This window comes from Hippopotamus amphibius, chromosome 5 (assembly GCF_030028045.1).
Source record: "Hippopotamus amphibius kiboko isolate mHipAmp2 chromosome 5, mHipAmp2.hap2, whole genome shotgun sequence".
Taxonomy (NCBI): domain Eukaryota; kingdom Metazoa; phylum Chordata; class Mammalia; order Artiodactyla; family Hippopotamidae; genus Hippopotamus; species Hippopotamus amphibius.
In genome coordinates this window covers 34,403,872-34,430,410 of record NC_080190.1, presented here as the reverse complement: position 1 = coordinate 34,430,410, position 26,539 = coordinate 34,403,872, and the positions used below count along the sequence as shown (strand labels likewise).

Here is a 26,539-nt window from a genome sequence, read left to right as displayed (position 1 = left end):
AAGGCATTTTCATTATTTTATTTCACTGATTGAATGCATTGCAGTTAGCATAGCACATAAAGGTACTTGATGAGTTTTCACTGAAGTAAATTTGTTTGTTTTACTTTCTATTCTGTAACATATTTGAATTTTAACATTTTTGCCTACTAAATTGTTAAAGTATAAAGAAGTTTGTTCCAAAACTTAAAAATTTTTCAGAATTGCTATCAAAATAGGAAGAAATGGTTTATTTTTTGTGCATAGGCTGTTATGAAGTTGCTTGTACTTTATGAGGAGAGAAATGATTACATTTTATGTGTCTATATGACTAAAGTCCTTATTCATGGAATTCTATCTTTATATTGATAAAATGACATTAAAAATTTTACCAGTAAGATCAAAATTATTAATGAACTTTGTGCAGCTTGATGGTTTTCTTTTGCTGAAATTATATCAAAGGAAAGAATCTGTTTTCATTATAATTTTATTGTACCAAATTTAGACACCTTTAAAATTGCACACAAACTGCATAGCTTGTATCCATCCATCAAGTGAGTTTATTTGGTTTTTTTTTTTTTTGGTTTTCCTCAATTAAATATTTTTTATCCATACTTTAGAAACCGTCTTTGCAGAGTGATTCAGTATACTGACTAAAACTTCTCATTTAGGAAATGTAAAGTTTATTAACATGTTTTTTGAGAATTAACTTAGAGACAATTATTTGTGTAGCTTGACATTTCATTTTCCTCTCCTCTAAGGGTGGCCCATATCATGATGTCTTACATAGTATATTAGGGGCATATACATGTTACAGACCTGATGTTGGTTATGTAAGTATTTGTTTCACTCTGGTTTTTGAATATAAACATTTTATCTCTTTTATCTCATAGTATCTTATGTTGTATTAGCTCCCAAATGTCTGTGTCTGTTTTTTTTCTTGGTCATATTAATTGACCTGGAGAGGAATCTTTCCATCTCCTTCTAGAGGCTTATGAGACTGATAGCCAACTTTCTCGGAGAGCAGCTGGGGATTTTACCATTCAATTTGTAAATTTTTATTTATAGTCCCTGCTGTGGTGCCTTCTCTCTGACTCTCCTTTTCCTGACTGTTCCTTCAGAGATAAACCTCTTATGTTCTGCTGGGTTGAGGGAAAGGTAGATACCTGTCCATACAGGATAGAGGAGGGGATTTCCTCCTTTTACAGATTTTTAACCAAACCTAGTTTTAGCCCCGCCTTTCAGTTTTAGAGGAACCTGATAACTTCAGTTCCCAAGCCGTCCAGATTTTGTGGCTGTATTAGCTTGCTGCTTCTTGGCTTCCTCCTCTGCACATATTTTAGTTTCAACATTCTCCATTTAGTTAAAATTTCTAAAATGCTTTTGATATCTTTTATCTACTGTTTATATTATTTCCCATTCTTTTTGTCCTCCTAGGTTAATACTTATCTTTTTATTTACTGTTATTTTAGTTGAATTTGGGAGGGAAAAAGAAAAATATATGTTTATGTTGTCATGTTTAACTAGAAATCATAAAACCTTCATCTTCTTGCCTTTGTCTTTTTTTTTTTTTCTTTTTTTAATTTATTGGGTCTTCGTTGCAGTGTGCAAGCTTTCTCTAGTTGCAGCAAGCAGGGGCTACTTGTCGCTGCAGTGCATAGGCTTCTCATTGTGGTGGCTTCTGTTGTTGCACAGCACGGGCTCTAGGCGTGCGTGCTTCAGTAGTTGTGTCACACGGGCTCAGTAGTTGTGGCTCGCGGGTTCTAGAGCACAGGTGCAGTAACTGTGGCACATGGGCTTAGTGGCATGTGGGATCTTCCCAGGACAGGGCTCGTACCCGTGTCCCCTGCATTGGCAGGCAGATTCTTAACCACTGTGCCACCAGGGAAGCCCTAAAACTTATACTTCTTTTAAAAAGTGTAGCCAATGGAATTTAAACACTATAATGAGTTTATATATGTCATCATCCACTTAAAGAAAAATATATGAACAAGTTCTTCATTAATACACTACAGAATACACAGATTTATTAGCTCATTGGATTTATGTAAAATGACCACCTTATTACCTAACTGGTAATGCCAAGCCTCATTGGCAAGCCAGTCAGTCAGTCAGACTTGTTTTATGTGATAAGAATAGTATAAACTCTATTGGAATGCATATTTCATGATATAATTTGACAAAATGGGTTTTTAACTGCATTAATGAATAACATACTTAATCTATAAGTAAATCACACAAAAGTTTTATCTGTGGAATTTCTTCAGTATATCTTGTAAAACTTTGGTAATGGTTCACATTTCAGTTATATTTAAAATAACAAAGGACACCAGTCTGTATTACTGTTTACTTTATTTGTTCTCCCCGTCTCTCTGTGTAAGTCTATGTAAATTTCTACCAGAAGTGCTTGATAAACTTTTGTTTTAATGAAAGAATGAATATTTTTACAACAGCAGTTCCCAATTATCTGCTAAAAAATGTGCAGTAGCTACTTACAGCTCACAAGCAAACATCTATATTGCTTAGCCTTTTACTGAAGACCTTTCACAATTTGTAAATAATCCTACTTTTTCTAATTTTTACCATTAATCCGATAGTAAATCTTGTGCTCCAACTGGGCTGGTCCTATATGTCTTTGCTGATACGTCTTTTCCAGCTTAGGATGGTTTTTCTAACTTTTCTTCCTGCTTTTCCAGGAATCCAGCCTCACTATCCTAACGCCACCACCTCTTCTTTCTTGGAATTTCAGCAGCACTTCTCATCCATCTCTTTTATTCTTATTAGTTCTTCACATTCTACCTTAGACAGATGTGTTATAACAATGAAGACAGTCACCTAATTTTCATTAAATTTTGTGAGTTTATACTCTGAAATACTTCAGACTGAGAGAAAATGAAAACTAGGTAGGATACTGAGATAGGCTTTTATAGCAAGTAATAGCTGATACTTTTTCTTTTTTCCAAAATTTTCCCTAATACTTTTTCCAACATGAACAAGGAAAGTAAAATTAGGGAGATTTCATACTTTTTAGTGGTTCTCTATATTTACCTTTATTGGAAAATAAAAAGAAAGAAAAAAACTTGGTTAATTCTACTTTGTAATGTCACTTTGTACCTTTTCAGGAATACAATAAAATAATCTGTATAGAAGTATTATTGTAAGCACATTTTGATTAATTTCTTTTCCCTTTGAAGGTCCAAGGGATGTCCTTCATAGCAGCAGTTCTCATTCTCAACTTGGAAGAGGCAGATGCCTTCATTGCATTTGCAAATCTCCTGAATAAGCCATGCCAATTAGCCTTTTTTCGTGTGGATCACAGCATGGTATGGACATTTGGAATGAATTGTGTTTTTCTTTGACCATCAGTTTCCATAGTCTGAATGCCCTTTTAGAGTGAAAAACAGTAATTAGAAGACTAAGGTAATCTGATCTAAAATAAGCTTTTCAGTGAATTATAGTTTTATGAATGCTTGATGAAAAGGCTCAAAGGTGTTAAGCAAGATTTTCTGTTAACTTATAATTTAAGGATATAATTTCTCTGTTTCTAGAGTATACTCTTAAATAATTTTGTTGAAATTTCTATCTTTAGATGTTGAAATATTTTGCAGCGTTTGAAGTATTTTTTGAAGAAAATCTCTCCAAACTATTTCTTCATTTCAAATCTTATAGTCTTACACCAGACATATACTTGATAGATTGGTAAGTCATGACATATATAAAGTATAATTATTAAAAGTAAACACAGTATAACTTTTTGCCTGAAGTAAATCTCATGCATAGGATCATACATATAAAAACTCTTCTCTTACACAGAGAAACTCTCAGATTTTTGTTGGGAGGCATTTGATTAAGAGCATGGACTCTGGGTTGAAATCAGAATTCCTTAGTTTGTGTTTCAGTTTCCTAACTATAAAATGGGAATAATAATATCTATATCTTGAGTTGTAGTGAGAGTGTTTTGCATGGATATCTCATTCAATGCCTGGTACATACTAAGTTCTCAGAAAGACTTAGTTGCTACTGCTTTAATATTCTTAATACACAAGCTTATGATAGTTCTGATAGTGTTTCTTTACTGAGGGTTTTGTTTTTCCCAAGGCCTTATCCAACTTTCTGACTGAGTAATGATGCCTTATTTAGGTGCTAATGTCTTCTTTCAACTTTACAATTCTAGGTCTTCTGTTTTAACTTGGAAAGTTTGCCTAGGACTCTGGTGAGCAGTAGCCAATTGATTATAGAGAGGGGGGTGAATTTTGCCCAAGAGATGGAGCAGTTAAGAGTACATGTGAAATATTTAATCCTTAAATCCTAATCATTAAAAATCAGTGGGTTTCATATAAGTGATATTAAGTTTTAGTGTAGAAAAATAAGTTAATAATGACATTGATCAAACATCTTTCTGCTTATTTGAGGTTTCTTTTATTTCTTTTATTTATTTTTTAAAAACAATTATTTTCCAGTGTATTCTCTTCCATTCCCATTATGAACATTACAGTTCCTTTTGGTAGGACCCAAATCATGGAGAGAAGGGTTTTATATTATGGGACCCAAAGGACCAAGGTCAAATACTAAATCTGTAAAGAAGGGGGGAAAAACTCCTCAATTGTCTGTCTTAAGGACTGTGAATGTGAGGCAAAGTAGGATCACAGTTGATAAAGGGAGCAGGATGGAATTAATACTGAGTGAGCACTGTATACTAGAAATTGTCTAGGCACTACTGGTACCCTTTCGCATTTTGAACAGAGTCAGTATTTTCTGTACTACCAAGAGTATGTTTTTTGTTATGCAATTAAATATCTGTTTATAATTTAAGAAGTAGACATGGATTTTTGTTTCACTGCCTCTGTTCTGAATCCCAGAATCATTGGTGAAAGAAAAAAGAGGAATAAATAAGTGGCAGTGCTAAAGGGAATTTTTTTTTATTTTTTAGCAGAAGAGACTTTAGTTTCCTTGCTCAGGTTTCATCAGCAGTACCTCAGATAAACACAGTCTGTGTAAAACATGTGTACCTTCTTTGCCAAGGCAACATCAAGAGAAGTTCTCTAGCACCTATCCTCCCTACTTCCTCAACCGGAGTGCTACCCCTGGATAAAGAGTGTACCACTCTTTATTTATTTAGTTGAGAGTGTACCTCAACCAGAGTGTACCACTGTATAAAGACTTACATGAGCAAACATTATCAGAAAGGATGTGAAAAGCCATTTTGGTGATTCTTTTAGAGGGTATTCATGCTCCAAAAGAAGTAGTAAGTAAAGTTTGGTGAAGGGAAACCAAAACAGTGGATGTTTGGAGAAAGAGAAAAGAGAAGTCAGACTTTATGGTTTTGTAATTAGGTTACTAAAAGGTGTTACTTGGTTTCCTCATATAGTAATAAGTAGTAACTTTTGGGAATTCCTAGGTGGCGCAGTGAGTAAGAATCCGCCTGCCAATGCAGGAGACACGGGTTCGATCCCTGCCCCAGGAAGATACCACATGTGGCGGAGCAACGAAGCCCGTGTGCCACAACTATTGAGCCTGCGCTCTAGAGCCCATGAGCCACAACTATTGAGCCCATGTGCCGCAACTACTGAAGCCCATGCGCCTAGGGCCCGTGCTCTGCAATGGAGAGGCCATCGCAGTGAGAAGCCCACACACCACAATGAAGAGTAGCCCCCACTCGCCGCAACTAGAGAAAGCCCGTGTGCAGCAACGAAGACCCAACACAGCCACTAAAATAAATAAATAAATTAATTAATTAATTAAAAAAAAAGAAAATAAATTTTAAAAAAAAGAAGTAACTTTTATCAAGCATTTCTTTTGTGCCAGGCACTATTCTAAATACTTTACATTTATTAACTCCTTTAATTATCAGGACAGTCCTGAGAGGTAATTTTATTATCTTTTGTTTACTAATGAGGAAACTGAGGCACAGTGAGGAAAAGTATCTTACTCAAGGTAATGCAACAAATAAATTGCAAATCTAAGATTCAAACTCATGTATTCTGGTTTCAGAGCCCATACCCTTAACCATGAGGTTATTCTGCCACTCTAGTATTAGGGCATATCCCCATGTAAGTTTGTAAATTCACATACTTTTGTTATTTATTACTTAATTTCCCTCTGCTCACATTCTTTCAGGGAAGGAGCCATATCTTATTTGCCTTTTTCGCCCTGATTAAGCATTGTTCATTTTATATAGAGATGCTTAATGAGTGAGTCAATAAATGAATGAAAAATTTCAATGTCTTTTTCCTCCTAATTTTAGGATCTTCACACTATATAGCAAATCACTACCACTTGATCTGGCCTGTCGAGTCTGGGATGTATTTTGCAGAGATGGGGAGGAATTTTTATTTAGGACTGGATTAGGAATCCTCCGATTATATGAAGATATTCTTCTACAGATGGACTTTATTCACATAGCACAGTTTCTAACTAAATTGCCAGAAGATATCACATCAGAAAAGCTGTTCAGCTGTATTGCAGCCATTCAGATGCAGAATAGTACCAAAAAATGGACTCAGGTAGAGTGACATTTTCCTAGTTACAATAAATGTATTAAAACAGTTTATTTCTTGTTGAAAAAAAAAGTTATATATTTCTCAAATGTTAGTGCTTAAATTTTTTAAAAACTTAAAAAAATAATTTTTGACTTTGAAAAAAATAACCAAATTGCCCCTCTTTCACCTCTCCAGACCTATGGCTTTATTTTTATGTAAGTCTAGTAATGTCTTATGAGTTCAGTGAAGTACAGCCTATAGTAATCATGTATTTGCCAGGGCAATTATATAATTACCTTGGTATTGCAAATAGACAAAAATTGTATTAAATACCTGATGTGTACTAAGAGTTTGCAATAGAAAGAATATAATGTAGAATATAATGTATGATCCTGACTTTTTAGATGCTTAGTCTTGTTAGGGAAGCAAATATATTGGCAGTCTAAAGCCAATGACGTAAAAATAGTGTTAACATTTGCTCCATGAATGATAGATAGTAGGCATTATAAGCTCACAGTTTTATTGCTTATGAAAATGAAAATATAAGAATATTGATCAAGAAAATGTTTTATTACCTAATGGTAATTTTATAATATTTGGCAAGTGATGAAAACTGGAATCTAAGTATATATCATAAAATTGGGTTGAAACAAAAGAGGATTTGAGAATGGCAGTCTTTTAGGGAACAGAGTTATGTATACTAAAGCTTTTTCATGTTAATAAACTATAGTTTTTAAAATCTTTTTAATCTGCATGGTATTTTTTTGAGGATTAATGTTTACTTTATGTAATTTCCAGGTCTTTGCATCTGTGATGAAGGATATTAAAGAAGGAGACAAGAATAATAGTCCAGCTCTGAAAAGTTAATCTTCAAAATTAACAGACTAATTGCAATATAAAAAAATGTTTTTGATAAAAGTTTTTTGTTTCCTATGTAAAAAGCATAGAAGAAAATGTTGAAGAAAGCTAAAAGAATCAAGACATGGAAAACTGCTGATTTTGAATTCCATGGCTGAAGTGAATGAGTAACCTATTGACAGTATTAATAAAAAAGTATTTTATAGGCAGAGCCATTTTACAAAGGAAAAAGTATAAATGGCTAGTTCATACTCCGTAATTTGGAGTGAACAGTTTAATGCAATAAATTTTTTTAACAGCTTTGGAGATAGTTCAAATTTTTACATCTCTTCTTTTTTAACAGTTAGCATAAAGGCACTTTGGAGGTCAGAACAGGATTGTTAAATACTACTTTAACTTCCAAAATACTATTTGAAATAAACACTTTAGTACAGATACTATCTCCAGTTCCGAACTTTTGAAGATATAGACCAAGAATAAGCAACGTTGATTGTAAATTATTTATGTCATTGAAATTGTTTATCTTCACTCACAGGTTGGGGCAAATTTAGTTTATCTGGGAACTGGAAATATTGTTAGGAGATTGTTTAGCATTTGTGCAGGTGCTTTTCCACAGTATCATGTCTATTTGTTTTTGACAGGAAATTGTTTCTTTTCCTTAAGGAATTCCTATCATTCAGGGCATTTTAGCCTTTCTGTTTCTAGTCTAAGAAATTATTCATCTAGTAATTTAAGAAAGCTAACTGGTGGAAGGAAATTTCTTTGCACTTTAATGGACTGAAGACTTTTGGGGGTGGGGAGTAAGTACATAAATATAAATGAGGTTTTTCACTGGTAAGAGTAAAAAGTAATGAATTCTCAGAGATCTTAAATAGCATGCTACTTGGCAAGACTATAAATTTGTTAGTTAAAATTCTTTCACTGTAGAAACAAAATTTTTTAATTCCAGTTTGAAATTTGAAATCTTAATATGTAGCCAAGTCCATGACTTGTAAAACACTGTGTATAATTTTCTAATCAATGGAAATAAGAGTAAAGGAAAGGTAAAATTAATTTTTTTAATGAGTCAACTTGGATGATATAGTGGATAAAGGAATGATTAATTATTGGTAAATTGACATTAAATTTATTATAATATGTTTAATTCTTAAACCTAAAATAAATCACTTGAATATCATGAGTGATATCTCTATAAAATGGTATTTGCTTAATAATTAGATTTATAGTGTGCTTTTATGTTGCAGTTTAATTTGAAACAACACTTAGGCACACTGTTTGTGTTAGTGGTATATAGTCTTCAAACTAACAAGCCTGAGAACCTTGTTAGTGTAGTGACTGCCTCTTTAGGAGTATGGGACCAGATGGTACCCATGTACTTTTTACCCTATGGGTCATTGTAGCCTAGGGACCACTGATGGAACCCTCAGAAGTTAACTCCTGTCATAGGAGCTTGCTTAGTGGAAACTAGTAGTGTAATAAAATATTGAGGGAGTACCTAAGGTCTTAATAGGCTTTACAATGACATTTTAACTCTGGTAACTACTTCCTTGGTATTGGTGGCCCTGATAGAGGGAATGTAACCCCTGGCAGTAATCTCATTGAGGTTATACCGCCTGCCTAAATTTAATCTTACTTTTGTGTATTTGTTGCCTGAGTTGGACCTAAGTTACTGTATTTCTTTTTCTCATTTTTTATTATTGTACAGTTTCTTTACCCTTCAAGTATAAATGTGTATATAAAGTGTAAATACAAGGAATTTACTAAAAACCACTATTAATAATTACTGTGTAAATAAAACATGTAAGCAGAGTAATTACTTGAAATGAGTCTTCTTTATTTTGGGGATATTTAACTACATGTGGAGATAAAAAGGGAATAAAGTTTTTTGCCACATTTCTCTTCCTGGGATGCACTGGGCCTTTTGCCTCTTGAGACTTGACAATATTGGCAGCTAAAATATTGTACTGTATTTTCCCTTGAACCTCTTTTACAGGCAGTATGGAGTTATTCATTATTCACATGGTCAGTGTATGACAGTTTTTTTGGTTAAAATATATTTTCAATTAAAAAATAACTTTCCTAAAAGCCTCAAGGTAATGTGAAATTTAATATGATGTTTTATTTGTTCGTCTACTTAATCAGTATTTCTCACTTCATTGTCCTTTTAGCCAGGTGTGCGTTGTATTATTTAAGTGCTACTGAAGACTCCAGTAACTAGCATAGTTTTCTAAAGTCAGAGAACATAGTCATAGTTTTTGTTGATTTCTTTTGCAGTAATGTCCTTTATATAATGTTATTTGTTTGAGTATATACATATATATATTTTTTTAATTGAAGTATAATTGATTTACAATGTTGTGTTAGTTTCTGGTGTATAGCACAGTGATTCAATTCAGCTATATATACATATATATATTCTTTTTTATGTTCTTTTCCATTATGGTTTGTTACAAAATACTGAATATAGTTCCCTGTGCTGTACAGTAGGTCCTTGTTGTTTACCTATTTTATATACAGTAGTATCTGTTAATCCCAAACTCCTAATTTATACCCCCCTCGCCCCCTGGCTTTTCCTCTTTGGTAACCACAAATCTGTTCTCTATGTCTGTGAGTCTGTTTTTGTTTTGTAAATAAGTTCATTTGTGTCATATTTTAGATTCCACATATAAGTGGATCATATGGTGTTTGTCTTTCTGATTTACTTCACTTAGTATGATAATCTCTACGTCTGTCCATATTTCTGCAAATGGAATTATTTCATTCTTTTTTATGGCTGAGTAGTATTCCATTGTATACATATACCATATCTTCTTTATCCATTCACATATTAATGGACATTTAGGTTGCTTCCATGTCTTGGCTATTGTAAATAGTGCTTCTGTGAACATTGGGGTGCATGTATCTTTTCGAATTAGAGTTTTCTCCAGATATATGCCCAGGAGTGGAATTGCGAGATCATATGGTAACTCTATTTTTAATTTTTTAAGGAACCTCTATACTGTTCCTCATAGTGGCTATACCAATTTACATTCCCACCAACAGTGTAGGAGGGTTCCCTTTTCTCCACACCCTCTCCAGCATTTATTATTTGTAGACTCTTTTTTTTTTTGGCCATGACATGAGGAATCTTAATTCCCCAACCAGGGATCGAACCCATTCCCCTGCAGTGGAAGCGCAGATTCTTAACTGCTGGACTGCCAAGGAAGTCCCCTGTTTGTAGACTTTTGGTGATAGCCATTCTGACTGGTAATACCTCATTGTAGTTTTGACTTATATTTCTCTAATCAGTGATGCTGAGCAACCTTTCATGTGCCTTTTGGGCCATCTGTATGTCTTCTTTGGAGAAATGTCTATTTAGGTCTTCTGCCCATTTCTTGGCTTGTTTGTTGTGTTTTTCGTTATTGAGCTGTTTGTATATTTTGGAAATTAAGCCCTTGTAGGTCACATCATTTGCAAGTATTTTCTCCCAGTCTGTAGGTTGTCTTTGTTTTGGTAATGGTTTCCTTTGCTGTGCTAAAGCATCTAAATTTGATTAGGTCCCATCTATTTATTTTTGCTTTTATTTCTAGTGCCTTGGGAGACTGACCTAAGAAAACATTGGTACCATTTATGTCAGAGAATGTTTTGCCTATGTTCTCTTCTAGGAGTTTTATGGTATCATGTCTTATATTTAAGTCTCTAAGCTATTTTGAATTTATTTTTGTGCATGGTGAGAGGGTGTGTTCTAACTTCATTGATTTGCATGTGGCTCTCCAGCTTTCCCAACACCACTTGCTGAAGAGACTGTCTTTTCTCCATTGTATATTCTTGCCTCCTTTGTCGAAGATTAATTGACCATAGGTGTGTGGGTTTATTTCTGGGCTCTCTGTTCTGTTCCATTGATCCATGTCTGTTTTTGTACCAATACCATGCTATTTTGATTACTACAGCTCTGTAGTACTGTCTGAAGTCTGGGACTTTGCTTCCAGCTTTGTTCTTTTTTCTCAGGATTGCTTTGGCAATTCTGTTTCTTTTATGGTTCCATACACATTTTAGCATTATTTGTTCTAGTTCTGTGAAAAATGTCCTGGGTGATTTATAGGGATTACATTAAAACTGTAGATTGCTTTGGGTAGTATGGCCATGTTAACTATATTAGTTCTTCCAAGAGCATGGGCTATCTTTCTATTTCTTTGAATCATCTTCAGTTTCCTATATCAATGTTTTATAATTTTCAGCATGTAAGTCTTTTACCTCCTTGGTCAGGTTTATTCTTAAGTATTTTATTTTATTTTTTGATGAGATTTTAAAAGGGATTTTTTTCTTAAACTTTCCCTTTCTGGTATTTCATTGTTATTTTAAAGAAATGCAACAGATTTGGTTTGAGTATATTTTTTGACTACAAAAGTTAGGTAGCATTGAGATTTTCAAAGCCTCTGACTTTAAGATAACAACTTTCATTTTAGCTTAGGAACTAATACTATTTTTATCTAAAACAGTCAGCTTTTTAGCATCATAATACTAAAACATATAATCATGGAATAATTTGTTACTTTAAAATGCCGTATGGTTTATTACGATTTTTCATTTCCTATTTTTGTTTGGATAAGCTAAAATTATTTTGTATTCCATGAGCACATTCAGACAGCAGAGATTGGTATAAAAGAGGCAAAAAACATGTGAGGTGGCAATGGAAAATCAGATTTTAATTTGCCGTGATGGTTGACATATATAATGTCAGAAAAAGTCTTACCTCTGGGTGGAAAAGTGATTTTCTTATTGAATTTATATGATCTTGATTTTGGCCAAAATATGAATTTCCAAATGTTGTATCAGGGAGGAAGAAACTGTCCTCTTCCCTTCTAGGTTCTTCTGGCAGGTTTAAGAATTAAATTGACATGAGACACATTAAAAGATTAACAGGAGAAGACAAAATTTTAATAACGTACATGGGCGTGAACCAGGAAAACTGAGTAACTCACCAAAATGACTGAAACTCTCACCTTAAATACTGTCTTCAGCTGAAAACCAAAGAGGATGTTGAAGGTAGTGGTTTGAGACTTCAAAGGGGGAGGCAGTTCATGTGGCCATGAAAAGCAAATGTTTGGTAAACAAATGTTTGCTGGGCCTTGCAGTACACTGAGCTGACTGTGATCTCTAGGCTGTGCTGAGTTTTCCCCACCTCACCTAGCCCATATTCTTAGCTCTATTCCAGAACAGGCCCTCTATCAAAATTCTTTTTTCGCAGTTAAGGGGGCAGTAACAAGAAAAACTTTCTGAGTCTTCTGTTTCTTAAAAATAATCAGCCTAAATTAATCCTCACACCAAAGAGACACATTTTGGGGTGACAAATTTTGCTTCCCTACACTGGTAAAACCATTAATTTGGACTTCACTGTTTCACAACATGTAAAAACAAAAATTAAATAGATTTTAAAAAGATTAAAAAAATTGTTTTTAATTTCAGGGAAATGAGCCACTTCAGACAGAGAAGAAAGCCTTGTCCTTTAAAAAATATTGTTTGCTAGAAATGAAAATCAAAACTACAAGGTATGAATGGCCATCATCAAAAGTCTACAAATTGTAAATACTGGAGAGGGTGTGGAGAAAAGGGAACCCTCCTACACTATTGGTGGGAATGTAAATTGGTACAGCCACTATGGAGAACAGTATGGCGGTTCCTTAAAAAATTAAAAATAGAGTTACCATGTGATCTAGCAATCCCACTCCTGGGCATATATTCAGAAAAGATGAAGACTCTAATTCAAAAAGATATATGCACCCCAGTGTTCATAGAAGCACTATTTACAATAGCCAAGACATGGAAGCAACCTAAATGTCTTATCAACAGATGATGGATAAAGAAGATGTGGTATATGTATACAGTGGAATATTAGCCATAAAAAAGAATGAAATAATACCATCTGCAGCAACATGGATGGACCTAGAGATTATCATACTAAGTGAAGTAAATCAGAAAGAGAAAGACAAATAGATGATACAACATATGTGGAATCTAAAAAAATTATATAAATGAACTTATTTACAAAACAAATAGATTAACAGACATAGCAAATTTATGGTTAACAAGGGGAAGGGAGGGAGGATAAATTAGGAGTTTGGGATTAACAGATACACACTGCTTTATATAAAATAAACAACAAGGACCTACTGTATGGCACAGGGAACTATAGTAAATATAATAACCTATAATGGAAAAGAATCTGAGAAAGATATATGTATACACATATATATGTGTATCGGAATCATTTTGCTGTACACCTGAAACTAACACAACGTAAATCAACTATACTTCAATTTAAAAAAATATTGCTTGTTTACTAACAGTGTGATTGCGGTAGAAGTGAGCTACTTGGTACTTTGAATGAATGCAGGAACACTTGTTAAGCCCTGATTATGTGCCTAGCACTGCCTCTTAATATCTTGATAGGCTACACAAAGTTTCAAGGCTTGGGAAGTTAGCAAAACTGTGTTTCTTTCCGAACATTTTACCATTCACATTGATCTTCTCTTGGTTCCAATTAATGAAGTTTTACTTTATGCATTTTATTCTGTGGGTTGGGTTTATTTTCTAAAATACTACAAGAGGAAATTTGACTTTAAAAAAATTGCATTGCAAAAGGGTTTCATTTGTTGAACATTTAAGTAAACAGTACTTCCATTTTATTTAAGGTAAAATGACTTGTGCTATTGCAATATATTTGGAAAAATCATTTTGTAATACAAGTGTAAATGATAAACTAATATGGACGTGAAGGAGTATATAAAATTGACGACAATGGGGTATATATGTTTGTTCTCATTTTTCATCTTCAGGTATAACATACAAAAGGATACTATAAAAGCAGAAAGTGAAGCCTCAAATTTTTTTGGTCTAAGCAGTATTGATAATATTGTAAGTAAATGATGTATTCTGATTATCGCATAAATCCCAAGGCTTTTAATTTTAGCTTCTATATTTTTAAGAAACTTTAAAAGGGAAGTATTAACTTTATTAAAACTCTTGTAGATTGTAAAAGGCTTTGAATGCCTGTGTTTGGGCTTTAAAGTGTGAAAATAAATTGGAAAGTGTTTCGATGATAGGATTTGTTTTAGTCTTAAATTATACCAAGTAATTTTTATTTTATTTTACTTTATGTATTTATGTATGTATGTATGTATTGGCTGTGTCGGGTCTTTGTTGCTGTACACGGGCTTTCTCTAGTTGCGGCGAGCAGGGGCTACTCTTCATTGTGGTTCGCGGACTCCTCATTGCCATGGCTTCTCTTGTTGCGGAGCACAGGCTCTAGGCATGTGGGCTTCAGTAGTTGCGGCACACAGGCTCAATAGTTGTGGCAGTGGGCTTAGTTGCTCCACAACATATGGGATCTTCCTGGAGCAGGGATTGAACCCATGTCCCCTGCATTGGCAGGCGGATTCTTAACTACTGCGCCACCTAGGAAGCCCACCAAGTGATTTTTAAATAAATTGTGTTGCAATAAGGTAATTTGTCATAGCTTAGTTATAATAGTTCTTCTGATTTGATTTTTAAAGGCACTTACATGAGCCCTTGAAAAAGTAAACAGTTCTCATCAAACATTTAATTAGACTGTATGTTTTATGATCTTCTAAACATGTGGATCAAATCCTCCTATTCCTTGCTTAAGACCCTCTAGTGGCATTCCTCAGAATAAAAACCCAAATTCTTTATCCTGCTCTACAAGTTCCTATTTATTCTAGTCTCTGTCTATCTCTACAATTTCAACTGCCACTCAACCTTATTAACTTCACTGTGGACCTGATTTCTCAATCTTCCAATTTCCTATCTACCTAAGGGCTTTTCCTGTTGCTTTTCCTTTGGAAATGTTCTTTGCCTAAGTCTTTGTATGGTTTATATTATCTTTTCATTTAGGTCTGTACTTAATGTCACTTACTGAGAGTTGGACTTTTCTCTCCCCATCCTCTGTCAGTCTCATAACCTTACTCTACTTCATTTTTCTTTATAGTTATCTGTTACTTACCACTAGCTGACATTATTTTATATAGTTGTCTATTGTTTCCACTACAGTGAAAACTCGAGTTCAGAAACATTGTCTTGTCTTTTTTCACCTCTGAATTGCTAGTGGCCAAAATAGCGCTTGGCACTACTCATATTAGATATAGATGAATAGATTGTTTGTATTTTGGACTATTGCTCAGTGAACTTACCTTTCGTTTAAAATATTTTTATTAGATTATGCAGTTAGTTAGAAACAAATTACTTCTAGTTCACTCAGAAAGTTCAGCACTTAAAGATTGGGTAGAAAAGAATGAACTAGATTGGTAGAAAAGAATGAACTAGGTCAGAAACAGGAATATCAGGAGAGTGTGGGGGTCAGAAAAAACAAGGGCCAAGTGTGTTTCCATAAAGAAGTGATCAATAGTGTCAGGTGGCAATAAGGTTGAGATGAGGACTGAGAGATGTCCATTAAATTTGACTATGTGTAGTTATTGATTTCCTTAGGTACTACTGGTGTGTGTTCAAGTATTTAAGTAGTAATGAAAAATATTCAGTAGAGGTTTAAGAAATAAAGAATGAATAGGGTAATGTATAATCTGATTCCTGAATAGGCTGCAGGGAGATGCAGCCAGAGCATATGATGAGGGAAAGTGGAAAAGGTGTCAAATGCAGTAGGTTTGTAAGTTTGCTGTTGGGAATCTGAAAGGGGAGTTCTGTCTTGTAGCTATTGTTTACTTTGTGAGGTGGGCAGGAAGTGGGGCCATCCAAGCAAGAGGGAGCAGTGGTTCTGCTTTTTGACTGTTTTGTTTCACTTCTATGATTGAGTGGATAGAGAAGCCATTCAGAATTCCAGAAGAAGAAGACATTTTGTGGCTCGTCTGGACAGTCTACCTCTGATTTTCTGTGCCACACCTCCTCGTCAACTCTGCTTCAGTCATGCTGGTCTTCTTCTAATACTCAGACATACCCGAGCTTATTCCTGCCTTATTCTCTTTGCCCTAGCTGTAGCTTCTGCTTGGACCATTCTTCCCCCTTGGCTAGCTGGCTGCTTGACGTTTGATTCTCAGCTTAAATGTCTGTCACTTCCTCAGATACCTGATTGCTCAGTCTAAAGTAACTACCCAGTTACCCTCATGCCACTGTATTCCAATATTTTGCAGAGTATTTCTCACACACATGTATTTGCCTCAACTCCTGGAATGTAAGTTCCATATCAACAGAGATCTGGTCTGTCTGGTTCGTTGCTGTACAGCACCTAGAAAAGTTACAGGTACCCAGATGATATTTAAATGTAGACCCTTAAAAAAGTGAATGAACAAAACTTTTCATCGCTACTCTTGAGGCCTGCACAGTGACAAACGTGTCAGGAGATACACCAGTGCAACTTGTGTCAAGTGTGGGGCCAAGATGTTAGATTTCTGTCCTTTGAGAATCAGGTGAAGTTGGATTCCATCCCATTTGTGGTTGGATAAATCTTTCCCATTTGACCTCTGAGGAATTAGAAGGGAAGTCGTTGGCTTTGAGTTGATCATTGAAGTCTATAGAGCAGATACAGCAAGGAACAAAGTATGTAGAGAAAAAGCAATAGATGGAGGAAAGATATGGGGAGGTGGGTGACAAGTTCAAAAGAGGGAACAAGAAAAGATTTTCAGTACATTAGGGGAAAACCCTGTAAAAAGCAGTGTTTCAAAAGTAGGGGAAAAATTTTGGAGTTAGTTTGGTGAAGGTCAAAAATCTTAGTTATGTGAGACATAGCTATTGTCTTTGATTAGAAAAGGTATGATTTAAGAGTAATTATTAATGGAGGTTATAATTTATCTTAATAGTGAACTAGTTTTCAGAAGACCTGGGTTTGGCTACTGTTTTATCACAAAGTGCACTGTAGGCTTTTGGGCAAGTTAATATATCCTCTGTGAGCATCAGTTTTCTCACCTATAATGTAGGAATAAAAACAGTCTCCTCTGCTAATCTCAGTGTTACGAAGGTTGCTGAAGATGGTTATGAGGGACGTGCATCGTAAACCCTTCAATTTTGTACAATTATTAAAATTGTTGGAGTCAGAAATGGAGGAAACAGATGGTTACATGGCAGGTATACCGTAAATTCTGAGGTTGGGGCGTGGGCGTGGCACAAGAATTGTTAAAAGAGACTGCGGCCGAGAAAGGGGGGATTGGAAGCTGAAGTGAAAACCAGGGACAAGAGAAGCCCAGCTCCTCCCCTCGGGTGCCCTCTCTAATACCTGGTCTATTGAATTCCTGAACCTTACGTCTTTTCTACTGGCCACTCCGTAGGTTTATCACTGCATTAAGTTCTCCCTTATTCTGAAACAACTGTTCAACAAGAACTCTAATCTTATTTCTCTCTCCTCTCCCAGCCACAAAAGGGCCCTCTTCTGGGTCATTTCGGGGAATCTTCACTCACAATGTGAACTGCGGATGGTGGCAAAGGTTGGCTATATTTGTTTCTGACATCTTCACCTGGATACTCAGTTCATCTTTCTACATAAAGGATCATCCGTTGGCAGGATTTAATCACATCAGCCCGTGTGTGAAGATGCCTTGCAAAGCTGTTAAGAGCGTTACTTAAGTCTGCATAGTGCAACAGCAGCATCAATTACGTGAGGAAACCGGGCCCTCCACGGCAGGCCGACTCGCCCAGTATCACAGCTAGTTAAAGTCTGACTTCTGCAGTAGAACCCAGTTTCCCCAAGCCCGAGGTCCACGTAAACGCTCACCATCGCCGAAGTGGGTTCTGACGAGAAGCAAACTTCGCCAAATCTCGCGCCTCCGGGACTGCGGGGCGGGGTGGGGAGCACGAAGTATCGCGAGATGACGGCGTTTTCCCGCGAAGGAGAAGCGCGCGTTTTTCTCTGGCTGGTCACCTGGTCGGGAGACTGGGACCGGCAAGCGGCTGTGAGAATTTAGCGCGCGGCGTTGCAGGCGCTGTGGGGAGGGCACCTGGTTTCGGAGCGTGTGTCCAGCCATGCCGGCGCAGCGGCCCGCGAGCAGCGGCGGTGAGTGAGGAGAACCTGCCTCCCGGAGCGGGCGGCGGCGTCCGGGGCGGGGGTGGGGGAGCAGCATGGAGACTGCAGCCGAGCTTTTGCGGGGAGAGCTTACCGCGGGCAGACTGAGGAGAAAAGGAGGGTTACCCTTTCTGTGAGGAGTGAGTGGGGGACACCCGGAATTGCTCATATTTGCATGGTATAGGAGATTTTACGCTGGGGAGCTGCGTTTTCCCAGACACATCCCCTTTTGTAAACTGGGGTCTAGGTAACTTGCTGACATAGTGAAGACTTAAGTCTTCTGAGAGGTGATGCTGGCGTCCCTCCTGGGTCTTCATCTTTTGCCTCAAATGCATCTGGGAAGGGGAGGAAGGTTGTTTAATCGGAATTTGAGAGGTCATTTTTTAAAGCTGCGTTCTAAAAGCCTTGTCACCGTCTAGGGTCCCTAGCTCCAGATATGGTTGAACAACCACAGACGGCCGTGATTACCCCAGCCATGCTAGAGGAGGAAGAACAGCTTGAAGCTGCCGGGCTGGAGAGAGAGCGGAAGATGCTAGAAAAGGTAATTTAGGCCTCAAGTTCATCGTCGTTAAGTAGTAACCTGATGCGTCCTCGGGGGTGTGGTTTTGTGCTTAAGTTTACTAGTCTTTTTTTTTTCATCAACTTTAAAATGGGCTTCCTCGTTTATCTGTGTTTACCGATGCTATTTTTAAGAAACCTTTGCACGAGCTTTGAATGATGCTTCTATCACATATAGTCTTGGTCTGTAAAGTGGCCTCATCTCTCTTAAGTGAGCATTTCAAATTGCTCGTTCAGTCATTATAATTCTTCTAGAGTTTGGTTAGTGAATTCTATTTAGTGAATTTTAACAGTGCTGTTTTCCACCTAAGTGATCAACTTGCTTTTTGCTTTCTTTTTCATTTTTTGGGCTATTGCTAAGTAAAATCCTTTAGCTTAAAATGTATTGTACTTTTTCAATGGCGAGTTATCCTTGCGGTTTTCTTGTACAGAGTATTTTGTAGATTACTAAAAGCAGTTTTTAACCTCTTGAAAAACTTCGGTTTTTAAGCGTATTTTACTCGAGTACTGTGCCACCCCGTTGCTTCATTAGTGCATATATAAGAAGAATGATACCTACTACCTCTTTTGTGCTGCCTACTAAATGATTTTCTTGTAATAATTTACTTAGCCCTCCCAGTATTATGGTTATAGGTACTTTTGCTATCTCCATTTACATATGATGAAACTGAGCCACTTGGGGGTCGGGTCACACACTAGTGAACTCAAATTTGGCTGTCTCCAGAGCTCTTGTCCTTAACAGTATTACCTCTGTAAGGACATTAATACTGAATTAACTCCATGTAATTACAAAACTACTCAAGTTGGGGAATAATGCACTCCAAAGGCAAGTAATGAATTAGTTGGTTCCCTGCTATTTTATGTCAACAATAATGATTCTTTCGTCAGCATTAACACCTCATCTTCATTTATTGTGAGTCAGTCACTGTTCTGAATGCTGTAGGTGTATTTTACTCATTGAATCTTCAACTGTTCTATCAAGTAGATACTATTAATAAGCTCATTTGATTACTATTATTAAACTATGAATACTATTATTTTTATTAAAGTATTCTATAAAGTAGGTTCTATTTTCATTCCATTTTACAGATGAGGAAACTGAGGCACCTAGAGGTTGCCTGAGGTCCAACAGCTAGTAAATGGCAGAACAAAGATAGTAATGTAGGCCATGTGGTTCCAGAATTCACACATTTTTAACCACCTTGCTATACTTTCACTCCGGTAAATAATAGTTCCGTTATTACTGATCAACTGTAGTTGACCGCAATCGGTGAAGGTAATATGTTAACAAATTTTAATAGAATTGGGAGGTCAACCTTGAACCACCTTTACTCATTCTGTGAATTCCTGTAGTACTTTGTTACTCAGAATTATCCTTACTTACTTGATTCTTCCTCACTTTGTTTCTTGAGGGCACATCACATTGTTCTGTTTTTGTAGGCTGTGCACCTGGCAAATAGTAGGCTATAGTAAATGTCTGTTGAATTTCTAACTAAGGTAAAAGAATATTTTATAGTATATTACATAACATATGATTATATAAATAGAATAAATATATTTGCTAATAACAAGGTGAATTGTAAAGGATGAATCCTGGGGCATGATCCAGAGTAGAATCAACTTCAGAGATTTTTGAGTGATAAACCCTTAATTTTGAGTAGTGTAGTTCAGTTTTATAACCCATGAAGATTGTTGGATAAGGAAATGCTATTTGAAGAAAGACATGAGGTATAATAAGAATACATTTCAAGAACGCATTTGTTCAAGTGAAGAAACGTTATTTTCATATTTAAAAAAGGCCTGTCAGGGAATTCCCTGGCAGTCCAGTGGTTAGGACTATGCACTTTCACTGCTGTGGGCCCAGCTTCGATCCCTGGTTGGGGAACTAAGATCCCACAAGCAGTGCAGTGCAGCCAAAATATTAAAGAAAATAAAAAATAAAAAAGATCTGTCAAAATTTATAGTACCACAAGTATTTGCTGATTCAACTAGGAGTCAAAATAGCCTCTACTTTCAGTGAAAATTTTTTAAGCTTTGGAACAAACATTTTGCAATCCTAAAATTTTTTGCAGTTGTTACTCTTGAGGGATAAGTATGGTACAACTAGCTTTTCTTTAGCAGCTATGCATCATAGAACTTAAAATAGCAATTTTTAATCCATTTTTCAGTCCTTCCATTAATACAGCTCATCCCATTAGTACAAGGGTGTAATTTGCTAAAAACCTAGCTGGATTGTGGTTCATTGTTATTACATATCTTTTTCTGTACAGGTAATTGAAAGAATTTGATTACTTTTTGCCCTTGACACTTACACATGATTCCCTCAGTGGCTATAGAGAAAATTCTAAGAATAAGTGTCTCTCTTACATGTCTTTGGAGCCAAAAAATTCAGTATACAAAAGTAATGATTCCTTTTCTTTTGGGAGAATACAGTATTTATGGGCATATATTTAGAAATACTTAAGAGAGGAAGAGCTAGCTTAAGTTCTCAATGAGAAGCATTTACTTTGCTTTAGGAAATTTGAAGATTTGTTAAGAGCCTGGAGAAGGATTTTGACATTCATTTGCTACAGTTATTTTCTTTGACTTTTCACCTGCATTACCTTTTGAAAGAAGTCATTGTTAGTCTAGAAGACTTGAGAGTAGCATTAACGTCTATGTAGTGGGGGAAGGGAAAAGGTAAGAGTTGTGAGGGTTCTTGGAAAGGGAAAAGGAAAACAGTTCATATTGTGTAGCCTGAAATAGAACTCCTTAAGCCAAAAAAAAAAAAAATCTGGGGTTGAGAGAGTTAATGGGGTAGACAGTGGAGAATTTATTGCTCTTGGTGTCCATTGGCATACTCTCTCACTGTCTCATCAAGAGAAGCTTCCCACCAGGCACTCAGTATTGAATACTTTCCACTGATGAAGCTACAATTTACTTTAGTATAACAAATAACAAAATTAAGTCAAGAAAGAATAATGATAGATGAGAAGATTTACTACAAAGTTATTTTGAAATACAGAAGACTGAGTTTAAAGGTTAACCATTTGCATATTCTATTATAAATTATTGTTCCATAATGGCACCTTAAAGCTTTAATTACTTTAAAAATGTATGCTGATTTATTCTGAACAGGACTTAAGGCAGCAGAAAAATTAAGCACAAAGTATTTTAACTAAAATATAAAATTAAATTTAGGAATTCATTTTTATACAGTCTTAAGTAATTTCATCTCATTTGTAAAATCCGTTTCATTCAGTGATTTACTATTATAATCATAGTAGTATATTGGTAATAGTAAAAGAAAGACTGTCCTAAAAGAACTGAAAATAGAGTTTTATAAGATATTAACAGATTACCTGCATGGGTAAGATTATGGATGGTTTTTAAAAGAATTTTAATTTTCTTGTAATGTGCATGTGTTATTTCATTAGATTTATTCTTAGGTATCTTATTGTCACTGCTTTTGTAATAGAAAATAAATTTCTTTTGAAAGAAAAGTTAGATGATATAACATCTGGGGAATGCAAGCTAGTGTGTACTGGAGTCTGGCCTTAACCACTAAATTAAACTTACTTCAAACACACATGCTCACTCAAGAGTGGAATTGCTGGCTAGTAACATTTGCATATATTCAGCTCTCACTTGACTTCAGCCCACTTAATGCTTTTCTTTTGAGTTCAGATTACAGTATTTGGTTGGTAAATTATGAACTGGATTTGGCCTGTGTCGATTTATATAAATAAAGTTTTATTGGAACACAACTTTTGTTTACATAGTGTCTATAACTGCTCAAAGGCAGATTTGAGTATTTGCAATACAAACCATATCATGCAAATATTTAAATATTTGCCCTTTTACAAAAAAAAGTTTGTGGACCATTGAACTATACTGTTTATTGCTTTTGTTTTCTCTCTTGTGCCCTCTGTTACTGTTCTTTTAAACTGTTTAACTTTTACTGTGAATTGAGAGGGTCCTCCTCAGCCACTAGACTGTTGTCTACTCTTACAAATCAATAAATGGTGTGTAAAAATAATGTGGAAAGCAGAGGTTTGTAAATGGAAGGTATATAGAAGTGAAAGATAAAGCTAAGAGTATGAGAGTAAAAGAAAGCTAAAAGGTAAGGGCAAAGCCTGGGCAACACAATACTGAGGAGGAGAGAAGCTTGTAAGAGATAAACAGATTTAGTATGTTGAAATATTTTGACAATATAGTTTTTAAATTCTAAAGCTAGGTATTCTAGTCCCTAGCCAATGAGGTTCTTTTAATTCCAGTGCTCTTTCAAATAAAACTGGTATATAAAATTTTTCTTTTCTGAAATCCTTTTGTTTTTTAAAAACTTAAATTCAACTTGAATTAAATATTTACTAACTTTAATTTCAAATATTTTGAAAATGGACCTTCAGTTCTGTTGATGCCAGTAACCATATACAGTGTCTGAAATTTCAGTGTTTTGGTAGCCAAGCTGTATTTTACCAGATTGCCTGTTGAATCCCAGAATCATATTTTTTTTTTTTTTAGCTCTTGTAGTTTTTTGTTTGGAAGGTAACCACTTTCAGTAAGTGAATTTAATACTATAAAAATATTTTTCATTAATTACAGGAAATATATTAAACCTAAAGAGCAGTTGTTTAGTCAACTTTGTTACACCTTATGCAAAAAAATCAGTGTATGTCAGAAAATGTTAATAATTATGGAAACTTTCTCTTTGGATAGGCTCGCATGTCTTGGGATAGAGAGTCCGTGGACATTCGATATCGTAGACTTCAGCATTTGCTTGAGAAAAGCAATATTTACTCCAAATTTTTATTGACTAAAATGGAACAGCAGCAATTAGAGGTATGTATATGTGATTGATTATAGCTAATAGCTTAAATTTTTAAAAAGCCAGCTTTATTGATATATAAATTACATACAATAAAATGCACACATTTTAAGTTTAGAATTAGATGAGTTTTGACCTGTGTAACCACCAGCACAAACAAGGTAAAGGACATTTCTATTACCCCAAAAAGTTCTCTTCTCTCAGTGATCTCTGTTTCTGGCCCTGGACAACCACTGATTTCTGTTTTCTGTCACTGTAAATTAGGATTGTTTTTTTCTAGGATATTACATAAATGGAATCATAAGCACTCTTTTGGTGTCTCGCTTCTTTAGCTCAGCATATTTTTAAGATTCATTTATGTGTATTTAGTAGATCATTTTTATTCCTAAGAAGCATTCCGTTGTATGAATATATCAACATTTATTTTTTTATTCACTAGTTGACTGATTTTTATTCTGTCCAATGATATTTTTTGGATGCTAGAAATTGTTAATTTTATGTTCCTTTGTCCCCTTTTTTAAAAATTGCTTTATTGGAATATAATTGATATACACAAAACTGTACCTATATAAAATGTATACTGAGACTTCCCTGGTGGCGCAAGGGGTTAAGAATCCACCTGCCAATGCAGGGGACATGGGTTCAATCCCTGGTCCAGGAGGATCCCACATGCTGTGGAGCAACAAAGCCCATGAGTCACAACTACTGAGCCGAAGTGCCACAACTACTGAAGCCTACACATCTAGAGCCCATGCTCCACAACAAGAGAAGCCACCGCAATGAGAAGCCTGTGCACCGCAATGAAGAGTAGCCCCGGCTCGCCACAACTAGAGGAAGCCCGTGCAACCCTGCGCACAGCAACGAAGACCCAGTGCACCCAATATAAATAAATAAATAAATAAATAAATAAATAAATAAATAAATAAATAAAATGTATACCCACGAAGCCACAACAACCAGGATAATAAACATAACCATTAATTCCAAAAATTTCTTCCTGTCTCCGCTTTTTAAATGAGGTATAATTGACATATAACATTATATTAGTTTCAGATGTACACTGTAATGATTCAATATTGGTATATATTGCAAAGTGATTACCATAGTAGGTCTAGTTAACATTGTCACCATACATAATTAAAAAATTTTTTTTCCTTATGATGGGAATTTTTAAGATGTACTCTCCTAGCAACTTTCAGATATGCAATAAGTATTATTAGCTATGGTTACCATGCCGTATAGTACATCCGCATGACTTGTTTATTTTATAACTGGAAATTTATACCTTTTGACCTCCCCACCAACCACCAATCTGTTCTCTGTATCTGTGAGCTTTTTTTTTTTTTAAGATTCCACACGTGAGATCATATAGTATTTGTCTTTCTTATTTCACTTAGCATAATGCCCTCGAAGTCCATCCATATTGTCAAAAATAGAAAAATTACATTATTTCTTTATGGCTGAATTCTGCCCCTTTTTAATTTTTTCGTATCCCCTCACTTCCTGTCTTTCCTCACTTCCTGTCTTCATCACCAGATAGCCACTGATATGTTTTCTGTTAATTATAGATTTGTTTGCATTTTCTGTTGGTGATAGGTTCTTTTTAGCTTTTATGTCTGAAAAAAGTCTTAATTTACCTTTATTTTTGAGAGATTTTCTACTGGGTGAAGAATTTATTTTTCTTTAGTGCTTCTCCCCACCCCCTTGCAGTATTTTAATGATGTTTCACTGCTTTCTAGCTTACATTGTTTCTAACGAAGCCAAAGTCCTTATGATGGACTACAAGACTATAAGCAGTCTGGTTGCTTCCCTCAACTCCATTACTTTTCAGACCTTGTTCCAGGTGTGTTTCCTGACTTTGGGCCTTTGCACTGGCTGTTTTCTGCTTAGAACCCTCTTCTCAAGAGAGATCTGCCTGGCTTACTTCATCATCGTCTTCAAGCTTTGGCTTAAACGTTTTCTCAGTGAGACCTGCCTTGACAACCTTACGTAAAGTAACCTGGCACCTCCACCCTCACACTCCTGATCCCCTTTTTACCTTGTTCTTTTCTTCCTATTGCATTTAACATCTAAGGCACTGTATAATTTATTTATAGTCCACTAAAATGTATGAAAATATAAAAACTTGGGCAGGTGGCGATACTGCAATAAATCTTTTTGTCCCCATCATTCACATTTAATGATTCTTTTTTAAAATTTTATGTATTTTTATTTATTTGGCTGGGTTGGGTCTTCGTTGCTATGCGCAGGTTTCTCTAGTTGTGACGAGCGAGGGCTGTTCTTCGTTGTGGTGCTGTGGCTTCTCTTGCGGTGCACACGCTTCAGTAGTTGGTAGCACACGGGCTCTAGAGTGCAAGCTCAGTAGTTGTGGCACATGGGCTTATTTGCTCTGGGGCATGTGGGATCTTCCTGGACCAGGGCTCAAACCCGTGTCCCGGCATTGGCAGGCAGATTTTTAAGCACTGGGCCACCAGGCGACTGCGCACATTTAATGGTTATCAATCAAGATTTAGCTACATTTGCTATTCTCTTTTTCCTTTGTTGACACCCTTTACCTTTGTTTGGTAAAATGAAACAGAGAAATACCAAGCTTAATGACTCATTGTAAGACAAATACTCTTGTAACCACCTCTTGGAAATGGTTTGAATCATTTTGTGTCCTGCTTTTAAAGCTTTGTTGGGGGCTTATGGAACAGCTTTTAGTCCAAGATTAATTTGGTCCCTCTTCTGAATATTCTTGATGCCCTATAGGTTTTAAGAGGCCTTTCACCTTTGGCTGATGGGAATGTGAACTGTTCCTGACCTCATGTAAGCACAGGGATTGTTCTACCTGCTTTCTAGTTGCTCTTTTCCTGGCCTTCA

General features: G+C 35.7%; 2 protein-coding genes across 5 annotated transcripts in view; both read left to right on the top strand.

Moving 5' to 3' along the window:
• The window catches only part of TBC1D12 (TBC1 domain family member 12), a 90,473-nt gene extending 81,340 nt beyond the window's left edge, over positions 1-9,133 (top strand). Inside the window, exons 9-13 of one of the 3 annotated variants that reach the window (XM_057735198.1) lie at positions 738-809; positions 3,171-3,299; positions 3,566-3,675; positions 6,221-6,479; positions 7,254-9,133. In XM_057735198.1, the coding sequence (XP_057591181.1) occupies positions 738-809; positions 3,171-3,299; positions 3,566-3,675; positions 6,221-6,479; positions 7,254-7,322 (639 nt within the window). In that variant the 3' untranslated portion in view covers positions 7,323-9,133. Of the gene's footprint in view, positions 1-737; positions 810-3,170; positions 3,300-3,565; positions 3,676-6,220; positions 6,480-7,253 lie in introns of those variants that run through there. The other 2 variants (XM_057735200.1, XM_057735199.1) reach the window with 2 other exon arrangements.
• Positions 9,134-18,112: 8,979 nt separating this feature from the next.
• Positions 18,113-26,539, top strand: part of HELLS (helicase, lymphoid specific) — a 42,886-nt gene continuing 34,459 nt past the window's right edge. For both annotated transcript variants that reach the window (XM_057736311.1, XM_057736310.1), the window contains exons 1-3: positions 18,113-18,303; positions 18,732-18,853; positions 23,569-23,691. In XM_057736311.1, coding sequence (XP_057592294.1) covers positions 18,273-18,303; positions 18,732-18,853; positions 23,569-23,691 — 276 coding nt within the window. In that variant the 5' untranslated portion in view covers positions 18,113-18,272. The remainder of the gene's footprint in view (positions 18,304-18,731; positions 18,854-23,568; positions 23,692-26,539) is intronic.